We start from the raw sequence: 25,975 nt of genomic DNA, 5'->3' as shown, positions 1-25,975 counted from the left end.
GTCTACTGGCTGCCTTTTTGAAGTTACTTCTTCAAAGGACTTCTTTCTTCATCCAAATGTAGTATGTCCTTCTGCTTGGTTTCCCTTTCATTTCCTCTCCTTGCTATTGAAAACCATCTGTAATTACGTGTGCATTTGAGTGGTTCGAGTGAGTGAATGAATCACAGATAATGACTGCAGTTACGGTTTTAAGGATAGACGGGGGATAAATTATTCTACAAACATTAAAGTGGCTTCCTTGAGCCAAATGCCAAGCTACAACTCAAGTCTCAGAAGCCCTGCCAAAACAAAAGCAACGATGTCTGCCACTCTAAAAGCAGATAAACCGTTATACAATGAGAAAACCATGAAGAATGACTTAAACATCGGCCTCGAAGATGGATAGAATCCTGCCATTTTAAACTTTATCCCATTTTAAATATCTGCATCCCCTAGTTCTCATTTTCTTTAAGTGTCACACCCTTTAAGTTTAAATACTGTTGTCTGCCAATACACTGTAACCTTGCAACCGTGTTCTCCAAAAATCTGGTGTAACTTTGTAACCCTGTTCCCACTCATTCGCTGTAACCTCATGACACTGTACCTGACAGCCCTATCCACCAATCCCTTGCGACACCTCCGCCTAGAACCCGCCTACCACTGCGTCTACCAATCCCTCTCACAGCCCACCAATGGCCGTGTCCACTAATGTGTCTCTCTCTCCCTCTCTCTCTCTCTCTCAGCTTTCTTCTGTCTTCCTGCAGCTGTCTTCCTCTGCACTGAATAAAGACCTCTTTTGTGACAAGCTACGTCAGCTGTTTTTGGGTTTGGGGAGAAAATTCTTAACAAGGTCTTTAGTAAAAAAAAAAAAAAAAAAAAAAAAAAAAAACAGACATAGGAGAACTAATGTTCTTTGAGAATCAGCACAGAATTCCTAAAATCCTACTTCAGTGGGATGCCTAAACCAGTTCTTCCAGTTCTACCAGATTGCACTGTTAATGGCTAGTGTCAGGAGTGAATACCTTACATATCAAGAACGACTGGTTTTGTTTTTAAGAAAAGCTGCAATGAAAAACTTAAGTTCATTTGGCATAAATTATTTTCCTGGGTTTAAATGGATATGCAGTTTGAATTTTCCAATTCAAAAATTTCCTTCCATGACTTGCTTTCTTTCTTGTGTTAATAAAATATTTTTCCAAGGAAATGCTGAATAAATCTTTCCTGAAATACACTGTATTGCTTTTATACCAATGACTCTGAAGTAATACGGAATTTTCACTCCATTGGCTGCAGTACTCAAATTTGACAGGTGGTGTATTGTTTGCTGATTTAAAAAAAAAGTATTGATGTTGGTTAAGTGTTTTTGTGCTCATTTAATTGTGAAAAGAAAAGTATTGATTTAACATTTTTATACGACAACTCAAAACTTGGTTAATTCTCAATATTTTAAAGTTACTTTTTGATGTCTATATTGCTTCATGGGTATGATTTTAATTAATGTTAATGGAAGAAAATGCTATTCTAGAATGTCATAGGATTTTATGTTGCCTTCCTTTGTTAAGAAAGTACATTTGATCTTAGTTTGTTCAGAGTTTTTTGCAAAGTGGTCTTATGAATAACTTTTTTTGCATGAGACAATTATTTTTATGCTTAGGAAATTTTAGTGTAATTTCTCCAATTTAAAAAATATACTAAATACCATACATATATATATGTATGTGTGTATATGTGTACTTTCCCTCTCTCATCCTTACATTTTTATAATTATATATATGATTATACATTTCTTATAATTTTTTCAATGACAGTTTATAATTACAAGCTTAATCTTCCATGAAATAAGGAATTCAGTGAATAGTCAGCATGAAAAACATTGTTCCTCAAAAATATAAATAAGAGCTTTAAACTAATCAGATCTCAAACCATCAATTTCACTTATATACAATATATATAATATGTATATTGTATTCTGTATGTTATTCTGCATATTAGCTGTCACAAATCATGGAAAACATATAGTATCTGTGTATTGGGTGCTTATTTATTTCCCTAAGCATAAAAAACTCCAGTTGCATCCATTTTGTTGAGAAGGGATTTCGTTCTTTTTTATGGCTGAGCAGCGTTCCATCTTGTCTATAATTTAAAATTTCTTTACTCAGTAAATGAGAATTTTGACAGTAACTTCTGGTACCACAAGACACTTTAGGAACTTTTCCACCTTTACTTCTAACCTTAAGCTTATTTTCTTCACCTTCTATGTCAGTGACATCTCATTTACACTTATCCCCATTTTAAAATAGACATTTTGGAATGGTGTCTGACTGTGTCTCTGTAGTGAATTATCTTTTTTACTTTAGTGAATGGCTACAGGTCTCCAGCACCAGCATGTGTCCTTTAATAGCATCATCTTATTTATTTGCAGCAATTGTTTGAATCATGTATTAAAGTTACTTAGGTTGTTTAATAACTTTTGGATTTTTCCGGTGTTTAAAAATGAAGCAAAGGAAATATGAACTTTCATTTATAATTCCTGTTGGAGATGAGGTAGAAGAAGCAATTTGAGTGCGGCTCAGGGTCTGTCAACTAATGACAGGCATTTGGCAGAGCAGTCAAGTGATTGCTTGGGATACTTGAAGCCCCTGTCAGAGCAGCTCTCTTCGGTCTTGGCCCCAGACACCATAAGAGGCAGCAGATGATGACTCAAATACTTGGGTCCCAGACATCCGTGTCAGAGAACCAGACTGAGTTCTTGGCTCCAAGGTTTGGTCTGACACAGTCCTGGCTGTTGGGGGCATTTGCAGAATACGGCAGCAAATATAAAATATATTGTATCTATCTACCTGTCTGTCTGACCCTGTCTTTCGGCATAGCATATAAAATGAAATTCACTAAATCAAGCACTAAAGAAGAACAGGTCATAGAAAATTTGATTATACAATTATAGCAAAGAGAGCTATCCAGTAAATCAAAGTGATAGCTAGTGGACTGAGAAACAAGTAGGAATGATATCCATGAATCTAATACATTGAGCAAGAGCCTTTTCATGGTAATGATATAGAATCCAGGTGGGTGATCACTGTCAGCATTAGGAATCAAATGGGCAAAAGCCATAACTGATTGATTTATTGAGCTAGCGTTCATTGCCTGTTGTGTGCTAGAAACTCTTCTCAAAACTGGAAATGCAATGGTGAGTTCCAGCTTTCTTGGATTTTCATACTGCTGTCTGACCATCAAAAATGGTAAACTAAGTAAATATATATCATATTATGGGATGATGATTGTGAAGTGGAGAGTCTGTGGCACTAGTGAGAACTCTATTAGGTAACAGTTGTAACCATTGGCAAAACTAAGCTCCCTCATAATGGCTTTGAAATATTTGAAAATCTTCTTTGATTATTTTTCTATGAAATTTCTTTATACATTGTCTGGGAGCATACATTATACAAAAATTGGTTGGTTTGAACTCTAGAAGGTAAGAATGTTAATTTCTGTAGTATTTTAGCAGACTTCTGTGTCTCATGTTTTCATTTTCAGATTACATTTCCAACATGTAGAAAGCAATGCTTTCTAAAGACTAGTTCATTTCTATATGATCTAATTTATTGCTCTATACTCAAAAATTCCTCCTTGTTTAGAAGCCAGAGATACAGTTTTTCGCAAGATAATCCTCTAGTTTTTTATCCTAAACTGAGATGTGATATACATTTTAAGTTTATATTTTTTCGTACTGCAAAGTTTTCAAAAGTCTTAAATTTCATTTTATTCTTTTGTTTTCTTTATATGTAGTGTTCCTTCTTTAATTAAACTTTCTCCTGCAATTATATACTATAACAATGATGTCAGAATGGGTAAAATTATCCTTTTGGTAGGTTTGAGTTAACAGGTTTCATGCTATGGATACATTAACATGTTCTGATGCTTCAGGACAAGTGGTCAGGTTAGAAAGAGGAAGTAAAATTCTCTTTATTTGGACTTAACACAGCTGAGCATGAGTAAAGAAAAGACTTTTTAAATCCAAAATAGGTTAGTTCAGTAACCTCATACCATATAAAGCCAGAATTTAAAATTACTATATAAAGCCAGGATTTAAAATTAAATTGCATTTTTACAAGATGTATTTATTTATATTGGAAAAGCAGATTTATAGAAAGAAGAAAAAAACAAAGAGAAAAATCTTCCATCTGCTGGCTCACTCCCAGACAACTTATACTTTGGACATCCACAACTCAGATCACAGCGATAAAGTTTTAATACTGTGTCCATTTCCAATTCTGGCTTCCTACTGTTATGCAACCTGGGAAACTTAGGTGATGTTTCAAATACTTAAGCCCTTCCCACCCACATGGGAGACCTGGACTGAGTTCCTGTGTCATGGGTTTGGCCTGGTCCAGCCTTGGTTTTATAAGCTTTTTGGAGTAGAACAGCAGTTAATAGAGTTCTATACCTCTGTTTCTTTGCCTAGAATTAGTAAATCAATAAAAATTAAACAATAAATGACTTACAGTGCAGTGTCTGTAAAGCCATTCTTCTAATATATATTCACAGGGGAGAATTTCAAGTTTCTTTATTTTACCTGCTCTATGATCCACTAATTACACTAATATGTACTATTGTTTACCTGCAAAGAAATTAAGACATTTTCATGCAAAGGCTGATAAATGAATTATCTTACAGCTTTATTCATGATACTTAAAAGCAAAAAATAACCCACTGTATAAATGCAAGCTTATGGATAACACACACATAATACATTTTAAGAAGCTGTCATAGGCTGTTAAGGAAAAATTTAACAGAGTGATTGATCTTGGCAAGGATACTGAGGTTTTCTGTATACACAATAGTCAAGAACTTTTTGCACATCTTAATGAAATTAAAAATCAAAGGATGAAGAAAACATTTTGATGAGATTTGAGATCTATTACTCCAAGCTAATTACATTAATTTTTCATAAAAGCTATTTATCTATGAAGTTCTTTTGAACTTAATTAAATGTACTATAATAAATAGGATTAACTGCATCTTATCTAGGGATAATTCTTGTATCTCCAAAATAAAAGATGAAAGTCAAATTTATACAACTTTACAAAAATAGTGCTATCATTAATCAAATGTGTTTCAAAACTTTGCTGAACAGTTTCTTTTTTTTTCCCCCTCAAAATTGTGGTGGCAAAATCATTGGTAGCCTGACATTTGGAGAAGTTGAATCCAGTTCTCGTAAGACTCCAGTTAGTTCCTAACAGCAAATTTTAATAAAAGTGTTAATCTGAATCTCCTTTCACTGTGCTGTATGATCTCTTCCTATGTAAGTTTTATTTTTGGGTAGTATGCCTTACTTTCTCTATTGAAAGTTTGAGAATTATAATTCATTTTGGAATCTTTCATTTATATAATTTGATCAGATCACAAAGACATTTGATCTGTTGAAAGTTTAAATCATTTTAAGACAGTAAATAAATGGTTGCTAGATTTCTGTTATGGTTGTTGCTTTTAACTTGGTACCCATTGATGCTAGAGCTTTTGCTGGCATGAAGTTCCTGTTAGAAAATATTGATGTCTTTCTTTTGTGACACATAAATTGTCACATAAATGCTGTTTAGAAATCTCATTTTTGTTTATTTTCAGCATTTGAATGTAATATGTTATGCTGGATGTTTCTTTTAAAATCATGTAAATATGAGAGATTACCTCAGTGATTGCTTTTCTATTACTGTGAATAAAATGAGAGCCTTGAATTCAACTTTTTAATCTTAGGCATTTTTCTAAATAGCAGCAATTCAAAGGAAAACAACCACACAGTTCAATACTCATGGAACTTACATACTAACGGTCTCGTTTGAACTATTTTATAGGTTTATAAAGCAGTGTGTTAAATCCAGTTCTGGCTTTTTGCACATGCTGTTATGATGAGGCAGAGGAGTGCTACCTAATTATTTTCAGGTCACAAAGTGATAACTATAGGATAGGGTCCAAGAACTAAGTCAAAAGGGTCAGTGTAGTTACACAGGCAGAAGTTCAGCCAACAATAAATGTTGGCAATATTGGGATGCTGATGACAAACACACACATTTCCAAACCGAAGAGGCGAGTCTGAGATGAAGGTTGCAGAATCCAAGCCAAAGTATGTATTTCAGGGGAAAAGGGGGAGTCAGTAGGGATGTGGTGGGGCCACTACATACAGGTGAATCCTGTTCATTTGGATTTTAAAATGGGATTTTAAAAAGCAACAAATATAGAATTTCCTTATATTCCCCTTCCCCCACATATGTATGGTCACGCCACCACCACTACTTCAAAATCCCATACCAGAGTGGTTTGTTTGCTACAACCCATGAACTTATACAGGTGCATCCCTGAACCCAAAGACCATAGTGCAGTTGCTATTCCATCTTGATACTGTTTTCTTTGGATTGTATAGATTCTTATTGGAATTGATCCCTCCGGTATAGTGTCACACAAAATGTTTTCACTGCATTGAGATTCCTCTGTGCTCCTCCCAGCCTTCTCATTTTCTTCCTATCCCTTGTAGACAGTGATACATCACGCTTCCATCATTTTGCCTCCTCAAGAGTTTTACACCCTTAAAATCATACAGTATGTAACCTTCACATAGCCTTTTTTCAGAAAGTACTGTAAATTGCCTCCATGTCTTCTCATGTCTTACAAGCTCATTTAGTTTTAGTGAAAAATAGTGTTCCATTCTCTGGGAAAAGGACAGATTATTTATCCATTCATCTAATGAATGACATATTATTTGCTTCCAGGTTTTATCAGGTATATATCAAGCTATTGTAAGCATCCATGGATATATTTTGTGTGTGTGTGTGTATGTGTGCTTGTGGAGCACAAGTTTTCAACTCATTTGAAATACCAGAGTACAATTACTGATTCACATGGTAAAAATATATTTACTTTTGTAAGAACTATCAAATTGCCTTCCAAAGTGGCATATAATTTTGCATTGCCACAAGCAATGAAAATGAAAATTATTGTTCTGTACATATTTGTCAGCATTTGGTATTAGTAACATTTTGGATTTGGGCCATTATAACTGGCATTAGGATATTTAATTGTTTTAATTCACAATCCCCTAGCCTATAATGTTAAGCTTCTAATTTTTACTATCTGTAAATCTTCTCTATTGATGTGTATATTAAATATTTGGCCCACTTTCTAAATTGTGCCTTCATTGGTGTAAATAAAAGATAAGTTCATTTTACATGCCGTAGTTCTTTATAAGGGAGTCTGTAGAAGAACTTTTTATACACTGCAATGAAATGGACAAGCATATCATGCGAAATGATCACAAATCAGTGTATGAAAAGTATTTCAACAGGCACAATGGATTGATATTTGTTGTAGTGGCACAAAACACATACCTTCTTTCATTCAAATTTTAAATGTTATTGATGACAATCAATGCCTGGCAATTAAGAAGTTAGACACCCAGTAGCTCAAGGAAATATACATAGGGAATGGTCATCAATTATAATGTTGTCTTAAATGTAAAAAGGCATTTGAAAATTTTCTTCTTGGCAATTACGTTTCTTAAGTAGCAACATATCAGCAAAGACTGAGACTCAGCCAGTCAATTAAAGAACTTTGATCTACCTGGTCAGCTTTGTCACGCAGTGATGTTCCAGTGTCTTTCAGGTAACTCCGTGAGGCAACATCATTTCTGCACCATTTGACATACTAGCTATGAAGGTGTCCTTGATAGGCTGTGTATGAATATTCTCATAAAATGCTTTATTATTTGTACTAAACACACATATATTTAGAATTCCAGAAACTTCTTTGTACTCTGAATGTATTTCCTCATTGATTTTGAAGGAAAGACACATTTTAATATAGTATCTACTGCTGGGGAAAGGAGAAATATTTGAGGAGAAATCAGAGTGGTGGCATGGCCAGATGTGATTTTTTTTTTAGCTGTTGACTCAGGTTCAACAGATGCAATCCAATAATGAGATTCAAAGAGAAGCCAGATAGAAAGACAGTGGATATTGTCGGGGTCAGAATTGCAAAGGATGTCGAGAAAGATGATATGATTGAATCAGTATTAATATTCATGAGTTGATGAGTGATTGGAAGTAGCTTCAAAGCTAGGAGAAAGAGTGAAAAATGATTTCTGTTTCCTGTCTAAAGTAAAAGTATTTTATTTTTAGAACAAAGAAGGGCTCTTACATGCTTTACAGCTTCTGCTTGCTTTGTCAGGAAAAAGCAAAAAGTCAGCTGGTATGGATTATTCTCTCCAGATACAACCAGATTTGTCTCAGTGCTACCGCTTATACCACAGACATCCCCTTGTACTCTGATTCTGTCAAAGATACTCATTATCTCCTACTACCATATAAAGTTAGTCTCAGTGAAACACTCCCTTTTTATGCTGTTCCTACATTTTAATGTGAATAACCACTTTACCATAAGATTAAAAATTCTACTTGCACTTCATGATGACTGTTGTGTGGGTATGCGGGTTTGCTGCACTGTCCAGACTGTTTGGTTCATTGCACTGCATGTGTTGCCTTTAGCTGGGATGACAGCAGTTCAGTGAGCAGTGGCCTCAGTGACACCCTCGATAACATCAGCACCGATGACCTGAACACCACATCCTCAGTCAGCTCATACTCCAACATCACTGTCCCTTCCAGGAAGAACACTCAGGTGAGTCACCAGTAGTTGCATAAACCAAAGAAGATGGAGTTTAATAAGGGGTCACTCTGGCATCCATGGTGCTAAAATGTCTCCATCTTAGTTATTCTTGGAGCTGCCAGCCTCTCAGTGTGAACAGTGTTTGCCTCAGCATACTTTGAATATTGAGAAACAGCTAACATATATTCCTATGGGTTTTATTTTGATTGTATTCTACCCCAGAAAATTGCACACACATGCAAATGTATTTGAATATATATGTATAATCTAATTTGCTTAAAAGAGCTAATTCTGTACAACGCCTAATGAATTTCATATTCGTGTCTGAATTACATTACTTGATCTCATGTGAATAGCAAATCACAAATGGACATAAAATAATTAAGTTGTATCTTGCCTTACTTTTCCTTGTAACATTTGATATATAAAACATCTTCCTGTCTGGAGTGTTGAATTGAGGTTTCCTGCCCATATTGATCCTGACACTCATTAATGTATGCCAGTAAGAATCATGTGACTAAGAATAAGGAAACTTAAGTGAAGACATAGATAAAAATAGCCTTTAGAATTCTTTTGAAACACAAATTACTGCTTCCTTTAATAGCCAATTATTTGAAAGCACATTACAATGCCTTATTTCAAACTTGACAGATTTTTCTGTGTAATTTTTTTTTTTTCTAAAATCTTGTTCTTTCCAGTTGAAGACAGATGCAGAAAAACGCTCCACCACGGATGAGACTTGGGATGGTACGGAGGAGTTGAAAAAAGCAGAGGAGGGCCCTGAGAGCCAGGCAGATGGTGGTGGCAAGTGGAAGAGTGGCTCCTCGGGGCCTCCTGAAGACACTGAAAAGACAGGACAAAAAGCTTCCCTGCCGGTATCCCAGACAGGGTCCTGGAGAAGAGGCATGTCTGCTCAAGGGGGGGCCTCCTCTAGACAGAAGGCTGGAACAAGTGCACTCAAGACTTCTGGTAGGACTCTCATTTAGACCTGTTATGCATAAGTGCGTTAATTTGTCTTGTCCCAAGGAATGCTTGTTTTCATTACCAATTGCTTTGTTTTTACAAATTAGATTCTTCTCCGTATAATTACCTTTCTGTCTAAACTTAGTATGTTTCGTTATATACGGGCACACGAATATGATTCTCTCATGAGCACCCTCGTAGTTTGGTGCTGCTGAATGCCCTGCTGTGTGGTGGTGGTAATTTCTGATCATGTGGAAACAAAATATGGCCACTACATAAATAATATTTTTCTTGTTCTGACTTCCTTTAGGAAGTTTGGACTTTGATGTTAAGTACCTATTGAGTTACAGCAACCGAAAGCTGTCATAGAAGTCGAATGGATTGAAATGCTGGGAACTTCATCTAGAGTCTGGGAATTACGTATAGTGAAAAAGAGAGGCAAAGAATCCTGAAAATTTTAAAGAATTAATTTTTTTTTTATTGGAAAGGCAGATATACAGAAAGGAGGGGAAACAGAGAGGCAGATCTTCTGTCTGATGGTTCATGCCCCAAGCAGCTGCAACAGCCAGAGCCGAGCCAATCTGAAGCCAGGAGCCAGGAGCTTTTTCTGGGTCTCCCATGCAGGTGCAGGGTCCCAAGGCATTGGGCCGTCCTTGACTGCTTTCCCAGGCCACAAGCAGGGAACTAGATGGGAAGCAGGGCTGCCAGGATTAGAACAGATGCCCATATTAGATCCCAGCAGGTTCAAGGTAAGGACTTCAGCCACTAGGCTATTGTGCTGGGCCCTTTTGAAAGAAAGATTTATTGATTCACTTGAAAGGCAGAGTGATTAGGAGAGCCACACACAGAGAGATACCTTCTCTACGGATGAACTCCCTAAATTGTTGCAGCATCCAGCACTGGGATCTTTATACTAATTTCCCATGTGAGTGTCAGGGGCCCAAGTAGTTGGGCCATCTTCTGCTGCCTTCCCAATTACATTAGCAGGAAGATGGATTAGAAGCAAAATAGCCAGGACTCAGTTGCTTCACTGTGGAAAGCCTGTATCACAAGCAATGAATAAAAACACTGTGCCATATTACTGCCTGGTATTTTTTTCAAGATTCATGCCATGGGCCCAGAGCAATAGCCTAATGGCTAAATCCTTGCCTTGGTTGCACTAGGATCTCATATGGTCACCGATTTGTGTCCAGGCTGTTTTACACCCGTATGTAACTCCCTGCTTATGTCCTGGGAGAGCAGTAGAGGATGGCTCAAAGTCTTGGTACCCTGCACCCATGTGAGAAAACTGGAAGAAGCTCTCCTGCCTTTGGATTGGCTTCGCTCGAGCCATTGTGGCCACTTGGAGGGGTAAACCAGCAGAAGGTTATTTTTCTATATATTTCCTCTCTGTGTATCTGACTTTCCAATAAAAAAAGGGATCTTAAAAAAAGAGATTCATGCCATAACCATTTTTGGTAAAAGGCAAAAGGTTTACATGCTCTGAATGCTCTGTAACCGATTTTTAAAACAATGCCCAATTTTAAATAGTGGCACCTGTAGTGCTGATGTAACAGAACATTCCCAACATAATCATTCCAGAGATTCGAGTGAATTCTCTCTTCTTAGCTTCAAAGGTTAAGTACTATCCTTATAAAGGAAGAGATTGGTAAGATATAAAATAATAACAAATAGCAGAAAGATCATTTGATTGATCTTTCATTGAATTTCATTTAACAGGCAAATTTCTGTAGCCATACACTAAATTTTCTCAAAACATCACAGTGTATCCCCATTGAGATTTAAAGCAATCAATATTTAGGAGCCCAAGTCATTTGGAGAAGAATTTACATTTAAGACATTGTGTCAGAAGTGGTACTACGATATCAAAATGGTTAGGCACACATCCTTGTGTATTTCTCATTAATTAGGAAAAACCGATGATGCCAAGGCTTCTGAGAAAGGGAAAACTCCCCTGAAAGGGTCTTCTCTACAGAGGTCTCCTTCTGATGCAGGAAAAAGCAGTGGCGATGAGGGGAAAAAGCCCCCCTCGGGCATTGCGAGATCGTCTGCCACCAGCTCTTTCGGATTTAAGAAGCCAAGCGGAGTAGGCTCATCGACCATGATCACCAGCAGTGGAGCCACCATAACCAGTGGCTCAGCAACACTGGGCAAAATTCCCAAATCAGCTGCCATTGGTGGGAAGTCAAACGCAGGAAGAAAAACCAGTCTGGATGGCTCACAGAATCAGGATGACGTCGTGCTGCATGTGAACTCAAAGACCACACTACAATACCGCAGCCTGCCTCGCCCTTCCAAGTCCAGCACCAGTGGCATTCCCGGCCGAGGTGGCCACAGATCCAGCACCAGCAGTATTGATTCCAACGTCAGCAGCAAATCTGCTGGGGCCACCACCTCCAAACTGAGGGAGCCAACTAAGATTGGGTCAGGGCGCTCCAGTCCTGTCAGTGTGAACCAGACAGACAAGGAGAAGGAAAAGGTAGCAGTGTCGGATTCAGAGAGCGTTTCTTTGTCAGGTTCCCCTAAATCCAGCCCCACCTCTGCCAACGCCTGTGGTGCACAGGGGCTCAGGCAGCCAGGATCAAAGTATCCTGACATCGCCTCACCTACATTTCGAAGGTAAGGATATCTAAAGTGATGTTGGGGAAAAAATATATATATAAATTGATATAAATTATATGTCTGTATAAGCTGATTTATATGTATCTCACCTGTATATGTTCTGAGGTAGACATCTCTTAATATCTTTTAAGGTACAGGGATTTCTAAGAAGCTGAACATGTAAGTAGCTAGTAAAAACCAAACTGTGCGCCATTGAGATGGTCAGATGTTGTTTCCACCATTCAAATAATAGCAGCACTAGTAGCATCAATAGGAAATCTAAAGCAGATGGCAATATCTAGCTAGGGGGTTGTAATAAAAGAAAGTAACAGCTTGTAATTCTATCGGCATAGGTTTTCATCCATCTTTTCTTATAATTAAGAAAGCAAGTAGGTCCTACAAGTATCAACATTCATTTTCAGTATTCATTGTCTTACTGACTTTTTTAATGAGTGAATAATCACGAAGGTGGAAGATTACATTGTATTACTTTATACGGTACTATGGCTTGACATTTTAAAGTAAGTCAAGGTTATCCGACAGAATTTGAGAACATTTGGGTGTTTTGTTCAGGATTGCAGGAGTAGACCATTTTCTAACTTTTAATCAGCTTTCTTTGGCATGACTCTATTAGGTGATATGATGTAGTTTCTCTTCTGACGCTCTGTTTGGTATTAAATGTGTAAATTTCTTACTCTCAGAGTATCACTGTTTCTAAATACCAGTATGCTTCTAACTAGCAGGAAAATACAATTAGAGATTTGGGACAGATAGCTAAACAGCTCTGCACTTGTTTTGTCATCTGTGAAATGATTATGACTAATGGCTTATTATGTTACATTTTTATTATTATGCTATTGACTAAATCAAGAAATTCGATGTCTCAAACATTAGAATTCTTGAAATATTTTCTTTTACATTGAAGCAACCCCAGATAACATGATTTTTTGGAAAATCTAGTTGTTTTAATATTTGGTAGATAAACTGGCTTTTTGAAAGGTTGATTGTCTAAGAAGAATTTACTATGGCTTATAAGGAGAATAAATGTTACTTTGGCTTACGTGAAAGTCAATAGTGCCCTCCTGTGGCCCATTACCTATGAAACAATTTCTCATATTTGTCATATATTTAACTGTAGAAAATATGTATCTCATTGTGACTTAATTAGAAATCATTATGCCATTACTTCATACCACTTTATTTCTACATTTGCATAAACTCTATTATATCATCTGTTCCATTTACAAAACTAAAATGTTTTCTGATCTAAACTCCAACATCTATCTTAGCACCAACTGTGTTTCCAAGCACTACTAAAAATATGTGTTTGAAAAGCAGTGGCGAGTGATATAAAACTTGATTGATTTTGAAAGGAAAAATGCAGAATAAAGTGACACATTGCCAATGTTGTCAATGTCCAATACTGTTCCCAACCGTTTACCCCCTAATAGTGACCCAGGCAACCACATATTCAATCTAAGTTTTGCCTTAAGTATTCTATTTAGATCCTGAGTAAATTGCTCAAAACCAAAGGAAAAAGGTCAATTTAAGTTTATGAGCCTAATGTGTAGAAGTTGTTTCATTATAATGGTTCTATAAATAGGGAATATCAACTTAATTAAAATTATTTGAGTGGGAATTTATCGTGATCACTTATGTTGTTGAAGTCAGGAGTTTTGGCGACTGACTTCCTTTATTTTGTTTATTTTTCTCCAACCCTGGGTAGCAGCCCAAGACTGACTTACCACTGAGATGGGTTTTTCAGCACTTAGTTAAGAAGTTCAGCCTTAGAAGGTTCATTAACATAGATATAGCAAGTGCTTGGTAACTCAGTAAACCAAAGCACACTTGCCTCTGTATACTGTAACCCTAAGTATAAAATGAAAATAATAGTTGGTTGGAACAACTGAAGTTGTTATCTGTTTTTCTTTTAGGTTGTTTGGTGCCAAGGCAGGTGGCAAATCTGCCTCTGCACCTAATACTGAGGGTGTGAAATCCTCCTCAGTACTGCCCAGCCCTAGTACCACATTAGCGCGGCAAGGCAGTCTGGAATCACCATCATCTGGTACGGGCAGCATGGGCAGTGCTGGTGGGCTAAGTGGCAGCAGCAGCCCACTCTTCAATAAACCCTCAGACTTAACAACAGATGTTATAAGCCTAAGTCACTCCTTGGCTTCCAGCCCAGCGTCGGTTCACTCATTCACATCTGGTGGTCTCGTGTGGGCTGCCAATATGAGCAGTTCCTCTGCTGGCAGCAAGGACACTCCAAGTTACCAGTCCATGACTAGTCTCCATACGAGTTCTGAGTCCATTGACCTGCCCCTCAGCCATCATGGCTCCCTGTCGGGACTGACTACTGGCACTCACGAGGTCCAGAGCCTGCTCATGAGAACGGGTAGTGTGAGATCTACTCTGTCAGAAAGGTGAGCTTTTCTGGAGCCATTTATGAAGTCCTCAACCCTTCCTCCCTGCCCTGTGCCTCAACCCCCACCCCATTAAATTCCCTTGATTGCAGTGTGAGTGCCTTGTAAGATTGAAAGGACCTAAGACTGATGGCACTGGGTCTTTTATTTGCTCTTAGTACCAAATTTACAAAGTGATTCAACTGTTGAGAGTAGGTTGATTAGGTCATTATGTTTCTAAATATGAATACATACGTTTATGTCCAGTAGGCAAACTGTGTAAAATTCAGAACTTGTATTTCTATATTTTCTGATGTCTTCTAAAGATATTTTAATGAAATGGCTTAAGTCCAAAGCCATCACAAGCTCTTTATGATTATTTAAATATATTAAAAGAGCAAATTTAAAGGAATTCTACAATTATATTCTGAGTTATAGGTTAAACTTGTTTTATTTTCAATCACACCAAAAATGACAAGTGGATTACTGGCTAAACTGAATAAGTGAAATCAGTTGTCAGCCATGAATTCCTGGAAAAAAGTGTAACACCAGTGCTATTTTTAATAGGTCCCTTTAAAATTAATCGTATTACAACTTGTTTCCCTTTGGGTGTAGATACGTAGATAGATGATAGATGATAGATAGATATAATTAATTTAAGAAAATATAATAAAGCATTTCTTAATATTCTTAGCAGAAAGCATCACTATTTTAATAAAATGGCTCTACATTTTCTGCTATAAAACTCTTTTCAGACCTTTTGGTAATCAACAGACTATTTAAATAAACTTTTCCCCTCATAAACTACATGATAGTTCTGCCTTGACATGCTTAAAGTTTTTGAACATGATCTTGGCCACATGAATTGTTATTTGCAGAAAATAGCAATCTGTGAAAATGTCTGATACCTTTTCTTAAGATGTTATCTTTTACTCTGATGCGTATGCTGGCATATCTTTTTTCAGACACCCAACCTTAATCCCAGATAATTTTTGCAAAACTCAGTAAAAGGCCTTACTGAAACACTCTGCAGTATAATAGTGGTCCCTGAAGATTTCCCACTCTCCACTTCCCTTTTTCTTACCATTTTGAGAAAAGAATCCGAGTAAAATTGTGTTTCTGAACCACTTTGCCATCTCAATAATGAGAAAGGACATTCATGTATGTGGAACTTAGTAAACAGTTTTATAAGTGATTGAATTTTAGGTAATTGACATTTAGAATACTGACTGTTATTTCAAAATACACCATTTTTTTTTTATAAACCAAAGAACTAGACAAAACCAAGCAAGATAGCCAGAAGGATTCTTTTTATTTTTACTAGTATAAAACTCGTAGGTGATTTTTCATCATAAGAAGTCAAGCTTCCCATTATATCATCTTTATATGTCATTTATAAAGCTTCTAAAAGTAAATCAGATTAAAGTATATTAATAATCTCAATAAGTAGATGCTAGATTGTATTCTCATTTGTGAGGAATTCAAACATCAGTTGATAACAAAATCATACTTGCTGGGATTAGGTCAGCATCTATTAACATTAAGCACTCTACAAAATATTATTTTTTAGTTGTAAAGCTGTTTGTAGCAATTTAACTCTTTATGCATCAGACCATTACTTAACCACCTAGACATAAAAACACAAGTAATTATTTTTATCAAAGTAAATCTCAACTTAAATCTAGAAAACAACATAAATGAGTTTTATAGCTATAACTGAAATCTAATTTTGCTTCACTCTGATCTAGATGTTTATTGACGTTTTCACAGCAGATTACATACTAAACAATTATAGTTAATTTTACTTATCTAAAAAGTTATTTTGCTCACTTGAAAGGTAAAGAGACAAAGAGAAGGACAGACTCAGATAAACAGAGAACTGTTGCCTGCTCACTCATTCCCTAAGTACCCACAGGAGCTAGGGCTGTTACAGACCAAAATCAAGAGCCAGGAAGTCCACCTGAGTCTTAGATGCATAGCAGGAACCCAATGATTTGGGCCATTAGGCACCACCCTTCCAGATAGATATTACCCTGAAGCTGGGAACAAGAACGACTTCTAGCACTCTGACATGGTATAAGGTAGCCCAAGTGTTCTCTTTACTCCTGGGGAAAATGCCAGAGCCAACAAAATGATGTTAATATCTAAATAGTTATAGATTCACTGATATATTTTATTAAGAACCAAAGGCAAAACATCCTCATTTATTCAAAGTCACAGTAAAGTTTATTTTAGAAAATTCATTTATTCAAAATTACTTTAAGGTTTATTTTAGAAAGTCCTCAACTATTTTAATACCAGAATATTTTCATTTATAAAATTGGCCTATTTTAAAGATTGGACAATTTATGTTACAATTGTCCAGTAAATTATGTTTAAAAAGCGTAAGTTGGATGGGCATTTGGCCCAGTTCAGTTTCTTTTTTTTTTTTTAAGATTCATTTATTTTTATTGGAAAGTCATATTTACAGAGAGAAGCAGAGATATAAAGATTATCCATCTACCGGTTCACTCCCCAAGTAACCACAACAGCTGGAGCTGAGCCAATCCAAAGCCAGGAGCCAGGAGCTTCTTCCAGGTACCCTCAGGCCACAAGCAGGGAGCTAGACGGAAAGTAGAGCAGCCAGGACATGACCTAGCACCCATATGTAATCCTGGTGTTTGCAAGGCGAGGTCTTTAGCCACTAGGCTATCATGCTGGGCCCCCAGTTCAGTTTCTTAAAGTACATTGAAGAATGTTTATCATATATGTAAGAGAAAATCTAATCAGGTCTCTTATGTTAATTATAGTTAATTATGTAGTGGAATGTTGAGAATGCTAGGAAACCAGAGAGTCTTGCCACAAAGAAATTTTATTAAAGTGCAAATCCTGAAGATAAATTGATTGGATAAATATATCTAATGGCGATACACATTAATTTGGCAATTTACCCACTTATCAGTTTAGAATACTTTATTATATTCTAGTACTATTTAAAGTCAGTCATTTTTATAAAGATTATTTTGTTTATATTCCTCTATATTAAAATGAATGAATAACATAGTACATTCTTTTATGATGTTCCCTGAATACTGACTCCAGCGCACTGGTAATATTCAAGCTGTAATTAGCACATGTTTGGTTTTTTTTTGCTGTCACCAAATAAAATTTCAAATATTTTAAAGTAGTAACCAACTATATGAACTGCTGCTCTGTATTTAAATGTCAGATTTTATAAGCCACTTTTAAATATCTGCACAGCACATCCATTACTGATATTCCCACTTTGTTCAATTCCATTGCCCACCTGGTTCTTGCTGCCCTGAAAGCTTGCATTCCTTAGGAACTTGCCAGGGGAGTGTACTTTATTAAATCACTGATGCCTGAACTCAAGAAGATATTTCTATTTAAAACTGGATTATGTTGGTAAAATAATTTTCCATTAATTGCCCCTTTATATAACATAAAATTTTTATGCTTTAAAATTTTTTCTATTATGTGTTTGGAAGCTAGATTTTTTTTTTTTTAAGATTTATTTGATTTTTATTGAAAAGGCAGATATACAGAGAGGAGAGACAGAGAGGAAGATCTTCCCTCTGATGATTCACTCCCCAGGCGGCCGTAACGGCTGGAGCTAAGCCAATCCGAAGCCAGGAGCCTCTTCTGGGTCTCCCACACGGGTGCAGGGTCCCAAAGCTTTGGGCCGTCCTCGACTGCTTTCCCAGGCCACAGGCAGGGAGCTGGATGGGAAGCGGGGCTGCCAGGATTAGAACCGGCGCCCATATGGGATCCCGGGTGTGCAAGGCGAGGACCTTAACCACTGCGCCACCGCTCTGGGCCCATGGAAGCTAGGTTGTTTACAAAAACAAACAAAGAGAGAAAGATCTTCCATCCACTGGTTCACTCATCAAATGGCTACAACGGCCAGATCTGAGCTGCTCTGAAGCTGGGAGCTTCTGGGTCTTCCACATGGGTACACGGGTACACGGGTGCAGGGGCCTAAGAACTTAGGCCATCCTCTGCTGCCTTCCCAGGCCACAAGCAGAGAACTGGTGCTGCAGGCAGAGGATTCACTTATTATACCACAACATTGCCCCTAATGTATTTTTTTATACTACTCAACATTGACCAAGCAGTTGTCTATTTTTATTGTAACATTAAACTTTAATTTGCACATAGGAAAGATAGAATGCTTAAAATGGCCATCATATGATCATGTAAACACCTTAACACAATGCAGGTTTTATTTGGAGCCTTCTCATATTCATTCAATGTAATTCCTTCTTTTTGTTTAATTATGCCACTAAGAAACTTCTATAAGAGACAGTTATACCCTGAAATAAGGCCCATTAAATGGTAATTTCTTTGTATGGACATTCCCAATAAATGATGATGAAGTTAAATAAAGCTTTTGGATGCTTTCCAATACACTGCTAAATAATGGAGTGCACATAAAAGAAAACATTTTAGCTTTGATTTTAAGTAGATTTGAAGTCAATGTGTTTGGATACATGTTATATCATTCCCATTATGCATATATTGTGTATATACTTTGATCATTTGATTTTTTAAAGGAAGAGAGCTGTAATTTTTTAAATTCCAGTAAATTTTACTTTTTTGTTATACATATGCCAAACAGAATTATGTAGACTTTTCCCATTTAGTCTTGACACCTTCTTCTATATCTAGAGAGACCATTTTTCATTTTCTATACACATGTCTTTTCATCTCTTCCTATGACCCTTTTAAATACATGATTTTTATTTCTAAACAGATTTGCCTTAATATCATATCAACGTATTTAAATAATTAGTGCCAAAAACTCATTGTTTTAAGTAAATATTATATATTTTAGTAAACTGCCTATAGTTTGTGAGAAAAACTAGACATAAAGTATTAAATGGTATTTTACATCTCTGTTTATCAGAGCTTGCCACTTTAACTTAGAGCGGATCTGTTTCACTGCTACATCTCTGAGTTTTCAGTATATGAAATTATAGCAAAAGTCAAATCAATAGCACAAGGACATCTATAGCATTAGGTGGATACACAGGGGAATTATTCTGGCATATAATTAAATTAATCATCTCACACATCTGTAACTAAATTATTATTGATTGGTGCAGGGTTAGAAAGGACCTCAGCATGCGTTTTTTTTATCACACTTAGTTGGCCTTTTCCAGTGAATAGAGCATTGCCAAAAATATTTTGTGTTCTTCAAACAAGTATTTTGTTGGATACATGATGTGAAAGTTTTGTTTACATTATGTCCTTAGGGGTTTTCTTTGTTTTAACAGCATGCAGCTTGACAGAAATACACTACCCAAAAAGGGACTAAGGTATATATTTCTCTCAGCATAATTGCTGTTTTCTCATTGTTGTGTAATCTTCGTGTGCTGTCTCTTCCTCTTTGTTTGTTTGCAATGTAATCACTGACAACCAGGTTGAAATCACCTTAATCTTGATGCTTTCTCTAACCCAAACATAGTGAGGTAAGCCCTTCCTACTACAGGCTGAGAGCAAGATATAAATACCATTATCTTCCAGTGATAAGGCCATCATGCAACTTGTCCCAAGGCACTGCTTTATAGGGATGTACAGCTGGCTTACGCACATTAAAATAAAATGAACTTCCCTAAATTTTACATGTTGGAAACATATGCTGGCAAAACCTCAAAACTCATGTAGAAAACTCATGTGGCCAACTGATGTTGAAAGGTTAACAGATCCTATAATTTGAATCAAAGAACTCATTTTCATCATCACCTGGCAAATACCATAATTAAGGTATATTTTTATAGAATTTATTTGAAAGGAACTCAAAATAGTTCTAATTTCTATTTTTAGGAGTACTTTTATCAGATCAATTAAGGTATGAATCAATGTAATAGCTATTAATAATCCAATGCAATTTTCAGTCCACCATAGAAAGTAAAATTAATATTTAATGTATGACCATACTTTACTACACTGTCATGTAAGGCGAGGATGTGGAATGAATTGCAGAGAGATGTAACACCATGTAAACAAGATAAGTCTCCCACTTTTTGATACACCAGTTACATTGGCAAACAATGAGTACTAGGCAAATAAGACTATTTCCCCATTTATTTCTCTCTAATTTGTTAGCAAAAACAAGCCACTGATTAATACTGTGTGTCAGTATTTGTTTCAGAAATTTATCTTCCAATAAATTGAGAATATTTTCCCTTTCATTTTTTTAAAACTCCAAAACTGAAGTGACATTTTAACCAGAAAACCAGTTTTTCTTGCCAGAAAAATAGCAGTTAGCTTGTGTTCCCTTTCCTGTCCTTTTCTATGACCCTTGCTTCATTTCCCTTGGCTTCTAACCTCCCACGCTAGACCACTTTTAATCCGTGTTTTCGCCCTTTTCACATCCTTCCAACCATTATGCTGTAGAAACCTTCTTAATCAACTTGGCTGTTTGCTCATTGTTTATGATTTTCGGCTTCATTATTTCACAGAAGCATCATTTTCTTCTCAAATATCCCGCCCCCCCCCCCCGTTTGTTTTTTTTTTTTTTTCTTGTGAGACTCAAACAGATGGTGTCAAATCATCTGGAAGAACTGAGCAGTTATAATTAGATTCAATCTGTTTGCAATTGTTGTTGAGTCTGAATAGTAAGCTTCTCTCACTGTGTTCCCGTCCTGGTATTGCCTTGTCCTTGTGAACATGCTGAAGTGTCTTAGCTGTGCTGTTTTGCAGGTATACCCCATCATCTCGGCAGGCCAACCAGGAAGATGGGAAAGAGTGGCTGCGGTCACACTCCACTGGAGGGCTGCAGGATACAGGCAGTCAGTCACCCCTGGTCTCGCCTTCTGCCATGTCATCTTCTGCAACAGGAAAATATCACTTTTCCAACTTGGGTAAAACATTCTGAAACACTGATTCCATTTTGTTCTTTTAGCATCCATCCTCATAAGAACTGTAATTATCTTTCCATATGAAAATCTCAATTTGCAGAGGAGATAAAAGTTCATTAACAGCACTTTTTCGGTAGGAGTGTTTATTGTTTATAGAAGAATTTCCAGATAGGAGGGGAATCCACTGAAAATGTATGCTGTTAAAAATAAAAGGCACAGATTTCAACCTTTTTTTTTTTTTTTGCAACGAGAGTGAACTTGGGTTTTAATGCTATCTTCGCATGAGCTTCCTAACATGCCTTCATCTAATTCAATCCATTGCTCATGATAAATGCTTAGCAGAAGTAATATTGTTATGTTAAAATCTAACCTGTAAGAGATTCGGGAAGGCCCAATGACTTGAAAGCAGTTTCATCACTCATGAGCAGACACAGTCATTCATCCTAGGACATCTGGCTGTGAGCCATAGATCTTCCCATAAAAAACTAGTGAAACATTTCCTTATGTTTGGTACAAAATGTTAAAAAAAAAAATCTTCTAACCAGATTAATGATCTTTCATAGAAATATAGAAAATGAAGATAGAAAAAATACCCACACTTTCAAGGTACCTTCAGTATTGCTGAAGTCAAGACTCTCCTTAAAATGTATATATAAATATCTGTTATGAATATACTCCATGATCCTTTGTAGATTTTTTTTGAAAAAAAAATTTCTACTCTCTTAGCCTTGTATTACTTTTAGCTTAGCATCGTTTATAGGAATATTAAATCATTTGCATAAATGCCACAGAAAGTGCAGGGAAGAGTGATGAAATAATTAAGGAAGTCTAAACATGCCAATTATCATCTAATAGATGCAGAGAACTTAAAAATAGATTTTTCTATAAAGTCACATATAAACTGGTGTCTTTTTTTTTTCTTTTCACTTTGAAAAAAATCTGTTTCTGATAATGCAGCCACAAGAAGTCCACAATCTTTATAATTCTCAGCTCAGTTAGGACTTACAGATATTCATTTATTTTTATTGTGACTCTTCCCGTTTAGCCTGGGTGGGGAAATTAGTGTTCCAAAACAGCTAATATGGTCTTCATTCCCGGTAAGATAATGACTTCAATATTATGCACCAGCTTTTCGTTGCAGTATCTGCATAGTGATAAGACCTCTTGTCACAGTGATAAGTCCCTTTTTCTAGTACCCATATGCTTGATTTATTTAGTGTTGTAATTATAACTCACAATGAAAGTCCTAGTATTTTAGCTTTAAAAAATGAATAAAAATGTTTTTGTCAGATATAGGGTCCTAAAAATGAAACAGTCAAATTCTGTGCAATATCTAAAACCAAACCAGTTGAAATTCTCCAAGTTTACTTCCTGGATACCTCATGCCCCCTGTCAGTTTTTACACCAACATTATGCTTAGTTGGCTCTTCACTCCATTCTTCTCACTCATGATTCTTAATCTGTCTGTTCCATTATTCATTGAGATAAATATACCACATACTATGTCCTACCTTGGTAAACTCTTTTAACCTTCATTTTCTCACCTGTTAAACAGATACAGGATTCTTGAGTCATGTTATGAAAAATGACTGATGGAATGTGTGCAGACTGATGATGAGCGTATATAAGATCTGAGAGCCTCTGTTAAACCCTCACTTCCCTGGGAAAGCATATCTTAGCACAACCAGAGAGCAGCACTCATTACATATGCCTGAACCTTTTCTGCATTCAGTTGGATGTAATTCACACAATAACTACACAAAGTTATGGAAAGAAGATACACAGCTAGATTTCTGCAAGGCTAGTATTCAATTAGGACAGTCAGGAATCAAGAACTCATTTAGAAGAATATTAACTAATCATGTAGAAGTAACCTTATGACCTGGTTTGCATAAATGGAAATTAAGATGGCACTGAAATAGGATAAATGCATAACTACAAATACAATTTTATAAACTTAGTATATAGCCCACTTAAAAATGTATTTTTACATAGATAAAACGGGGAAAGATTATGAAGAAGTGAAATGTGGATCATGGTCTTACTGTAATAAACTATCTCGCTAGAATTTCTATGTTCTCATGACTTTTAAAACTACCAATCAAATATATCTCTTCTGTTTTGTTGCTATAGAAACCAAGTCTAGAAGATAGAGTTTCCCTCCCTAGGCTGTAAGTCTTCCCCTTAAGCTGCTCTGCTTTTCACCAAGAATCCCTCAGCAGCATTCCCACCGTGCTGCCATTGCAAGCATTGTCCCCATGCAAGCACAGTGTAATACAACCCTCTTGATACTCCTAGAAATGTTTCCACTTATACTTTTTTTCCTGGGTGACTGATTTTAACAAAGCTTTGCCATTTAATATTTAGACAGGATCACTGTGGAAAGTGAAATAGACTCTTTTATAATTGTTCCAGGCATTACATAAAGACTAGGTTGAGAAATTCCTCTCTCATTTGCTGCTCAACTTTATGCATGTATAAAACATTTTTTCCCTTCTTTGGACTTTTCCTCCTCCTGAACACAGCTTCTGTATTCTCAGTCACAACTCTAATCCATACCTCTCAAATATTCTGTCATTCCAAGATTTCTTTGTGTTCTAAAATTAAATCACGTCAGTGTGCTAAACATCATAGCTGTATGAACTGAAGTTTATTCTTTAAACTCTTCTATTTCCAATATCATTTTATGTGCCACCTTTTGTCAACCGCTATAACATAAAATGTCAGTATAATCAACAGTCTTACTTGAAACTGCACAAACCATTTTTTCATATTTTACATTTTCAATCAGGTGAAATCTGATTTGGATATATCGTACCCTTTCTGTTTTATGTGGCATTGACCTCATTACATTTTTAACTCTAGATAAGTACAGTATGTTTCAGATAGATCTGACTGTGCTAGTTCTCAAATCTCTCAGCATTGAGAAGTGTGGAGGAAACTTTCTTATCTGCATCAATACCTTCTCTTATGCCTGACAGATTTTATAAACTTAGACAGTTTGAGATTTCTGTTTTATTTTACAAAAAGGATAAAATCACTACTTTTAACAGCAAAAATGATTTTTAAATGATTTTGCACATCACCAACACTTTACTTAGGAAAGAGACTGTGAACTTACTAAAATTCAATCATAAAATAACCACATTTTTAAATTATATGAAGTGCAGCTACTTAGGAGCACACGTAGCGGTGTTGTCAGTCTTTGTGCATATCGCCTGTTTCTCAGCTTGACCCTTGAGTTGTCTGAAGGATCAATAAGATGCATGATTATTACTAACGTTGAAGAATCGAGTTATCAATACTTTATTCTTCCTTTCTGCCTGCTAGAATACATGATATGTTAAATAGAATTTTTATTCTAAAAGTCACATGCATAATCAATATTTGAAAATTAAGAACACATAAATTATTTCACTGTGAATAGACTACTGTGAGCTGTTGCCAAAGCAAGGCACAGGAGTTTCTGTAAGGTTAGGTAGCTTCTTTAAACAAAAGAAAGTCTCAGATGAAACTTAACTTACTCTTGGTTACATTTCCTATGAGGCCTCTACTACTCTGGTGAGACTGATGGGATTAAAGTGTCTCCTTCCTGGAAGAATTACCACATAGAAGCACCAATATCAGCCTCTCACCTCCAGCTTCTAGTTATTGAATGAATAATTTGTTTACAAACAGGGTGTTTGCAAGCATTTTGGTATGGGAATTTTCCATACTTCTGTGCATAAGCTTTCTTCCAGTTTGAATGTCCTTTTGCTCACCTCTGTATGTTCATGCCTGAGCCTATTCATGATAAACTTCTTTCCTCTATTGTTAGAGAAGCATATTTTACAGATAGAAGACAGAGAACTCATTCAGTCACTCACCTATAAATTATGCAGATTTTTAACATCTTTAGCTTCTGTTCTAAACCCACCAATGATAGAAGCTATTTAAGTCCAGAAATAATGTGCTGTCGAAGTTTGTCCTTTAAAACAGCAAAGGAAATTTTCCTGGATCTGCATTTATTGTTGTTCCTACTTATTTAAGTCACATTTCATAAAATAAGTAAAAACTGCATTCTAGCTGAAAAGTTTCACATCTAAAACATGACGAACTCATAAGTTAACAGGTTCATCTACTCCATGGAATACTACTCAGCTATTAAAAAAAACAAAATGCAGTTCTTTGTGGCTAAATGGGCACAACTGGAAACTATAATGCTAAGGGAAATGAGCGAATCCCAAAAGGTTAGATACCACATGTTTGCCTTGATTTAACCTGTAATTTTTTTGTTTGGTTGTTTATTATTTTTTGAACCTGTCATTGATACTGTCTCAACCCAGATGTTTCGAAGAATGGAACTTGCATTATTTTTAACATATAGTTTACCCAATTCTATGTCAATTAATTCCATAATGTTGTATATTGATACTGAGGTTTTGTTGGGGCTTTTAACTGACCGGATCTTTACTCTGTTAGCCCTACCTTCAGACCAGAGAAGGTCTCCCCAAGAGGCCACTGAACTTAACTGGA

General features: G+C 36.2%; 1 protein-coding gene across 3 annotated transcripts in view; it reads left to right on the top strand.

Annotated features, from left to right (window-relative positions):
• NAV3 (neuron navigator 3) overlaps positions 1 to 25,975 on the top strand; it is a 317,473-nt gene that overhangs the window by 219,723 nt on the left and 71,775 nt on the right. For all 3 annotated transcript variants that reach the window (XM_040981262.1, XM_040981256.1, XM_040981269.1), the window contains exons 13-18: positions 8,511 to 8,643; positions 9,330 to 9,600; positions 11,505 to 12,213; positions 14,130 to 14,618; positions 19,874 to 19,915; positions 21,303 to 21,463. In XM_040981262.1, the coding sequence (XP_040837196.1) occupies positions 8,511 to 8,643; positions 9,330 to 9,600; positions 11,505 to 12,213; positions 14,130 to 14,618; positions 19,874 to 19,915; positions 21,303 to 21,463 (1,805 nt within the window). The remainder of the gene's footprint in view (positions 1 to 8,510; positions 8,644 to 9,329; positions 9,601 to 11,504; positions 12,214 to 14,129; positions 14,619 to 19,873; positions 19,916 to 21,302; positions 21,464 to 25,975) is intronic.

The sequence above is a fragment of the Ochotona curzoniae genome, unplaced genomic scaffold, assembly GCF_017591425.1.
Source record: "Ochotona curzoniae isolate NIBS_2020 unplaced genomic scaffold, NIBS_Ocur_1.0 contig_1014, whole genome shotgun sequence".
Classification (NCBI taxonomy): domain Eukaryota; kingdom Metazoa; phylum Chordata; class Mammalia; order Lagomorpha; family Ochotonidae; genus Ochotona; species Ochotona curzoniae.
The sequence above is the reverse complement of the archived record's forward strand: the minus strand, read 5'-3'. Positions and strand labels throughout refer to the sequence as shown.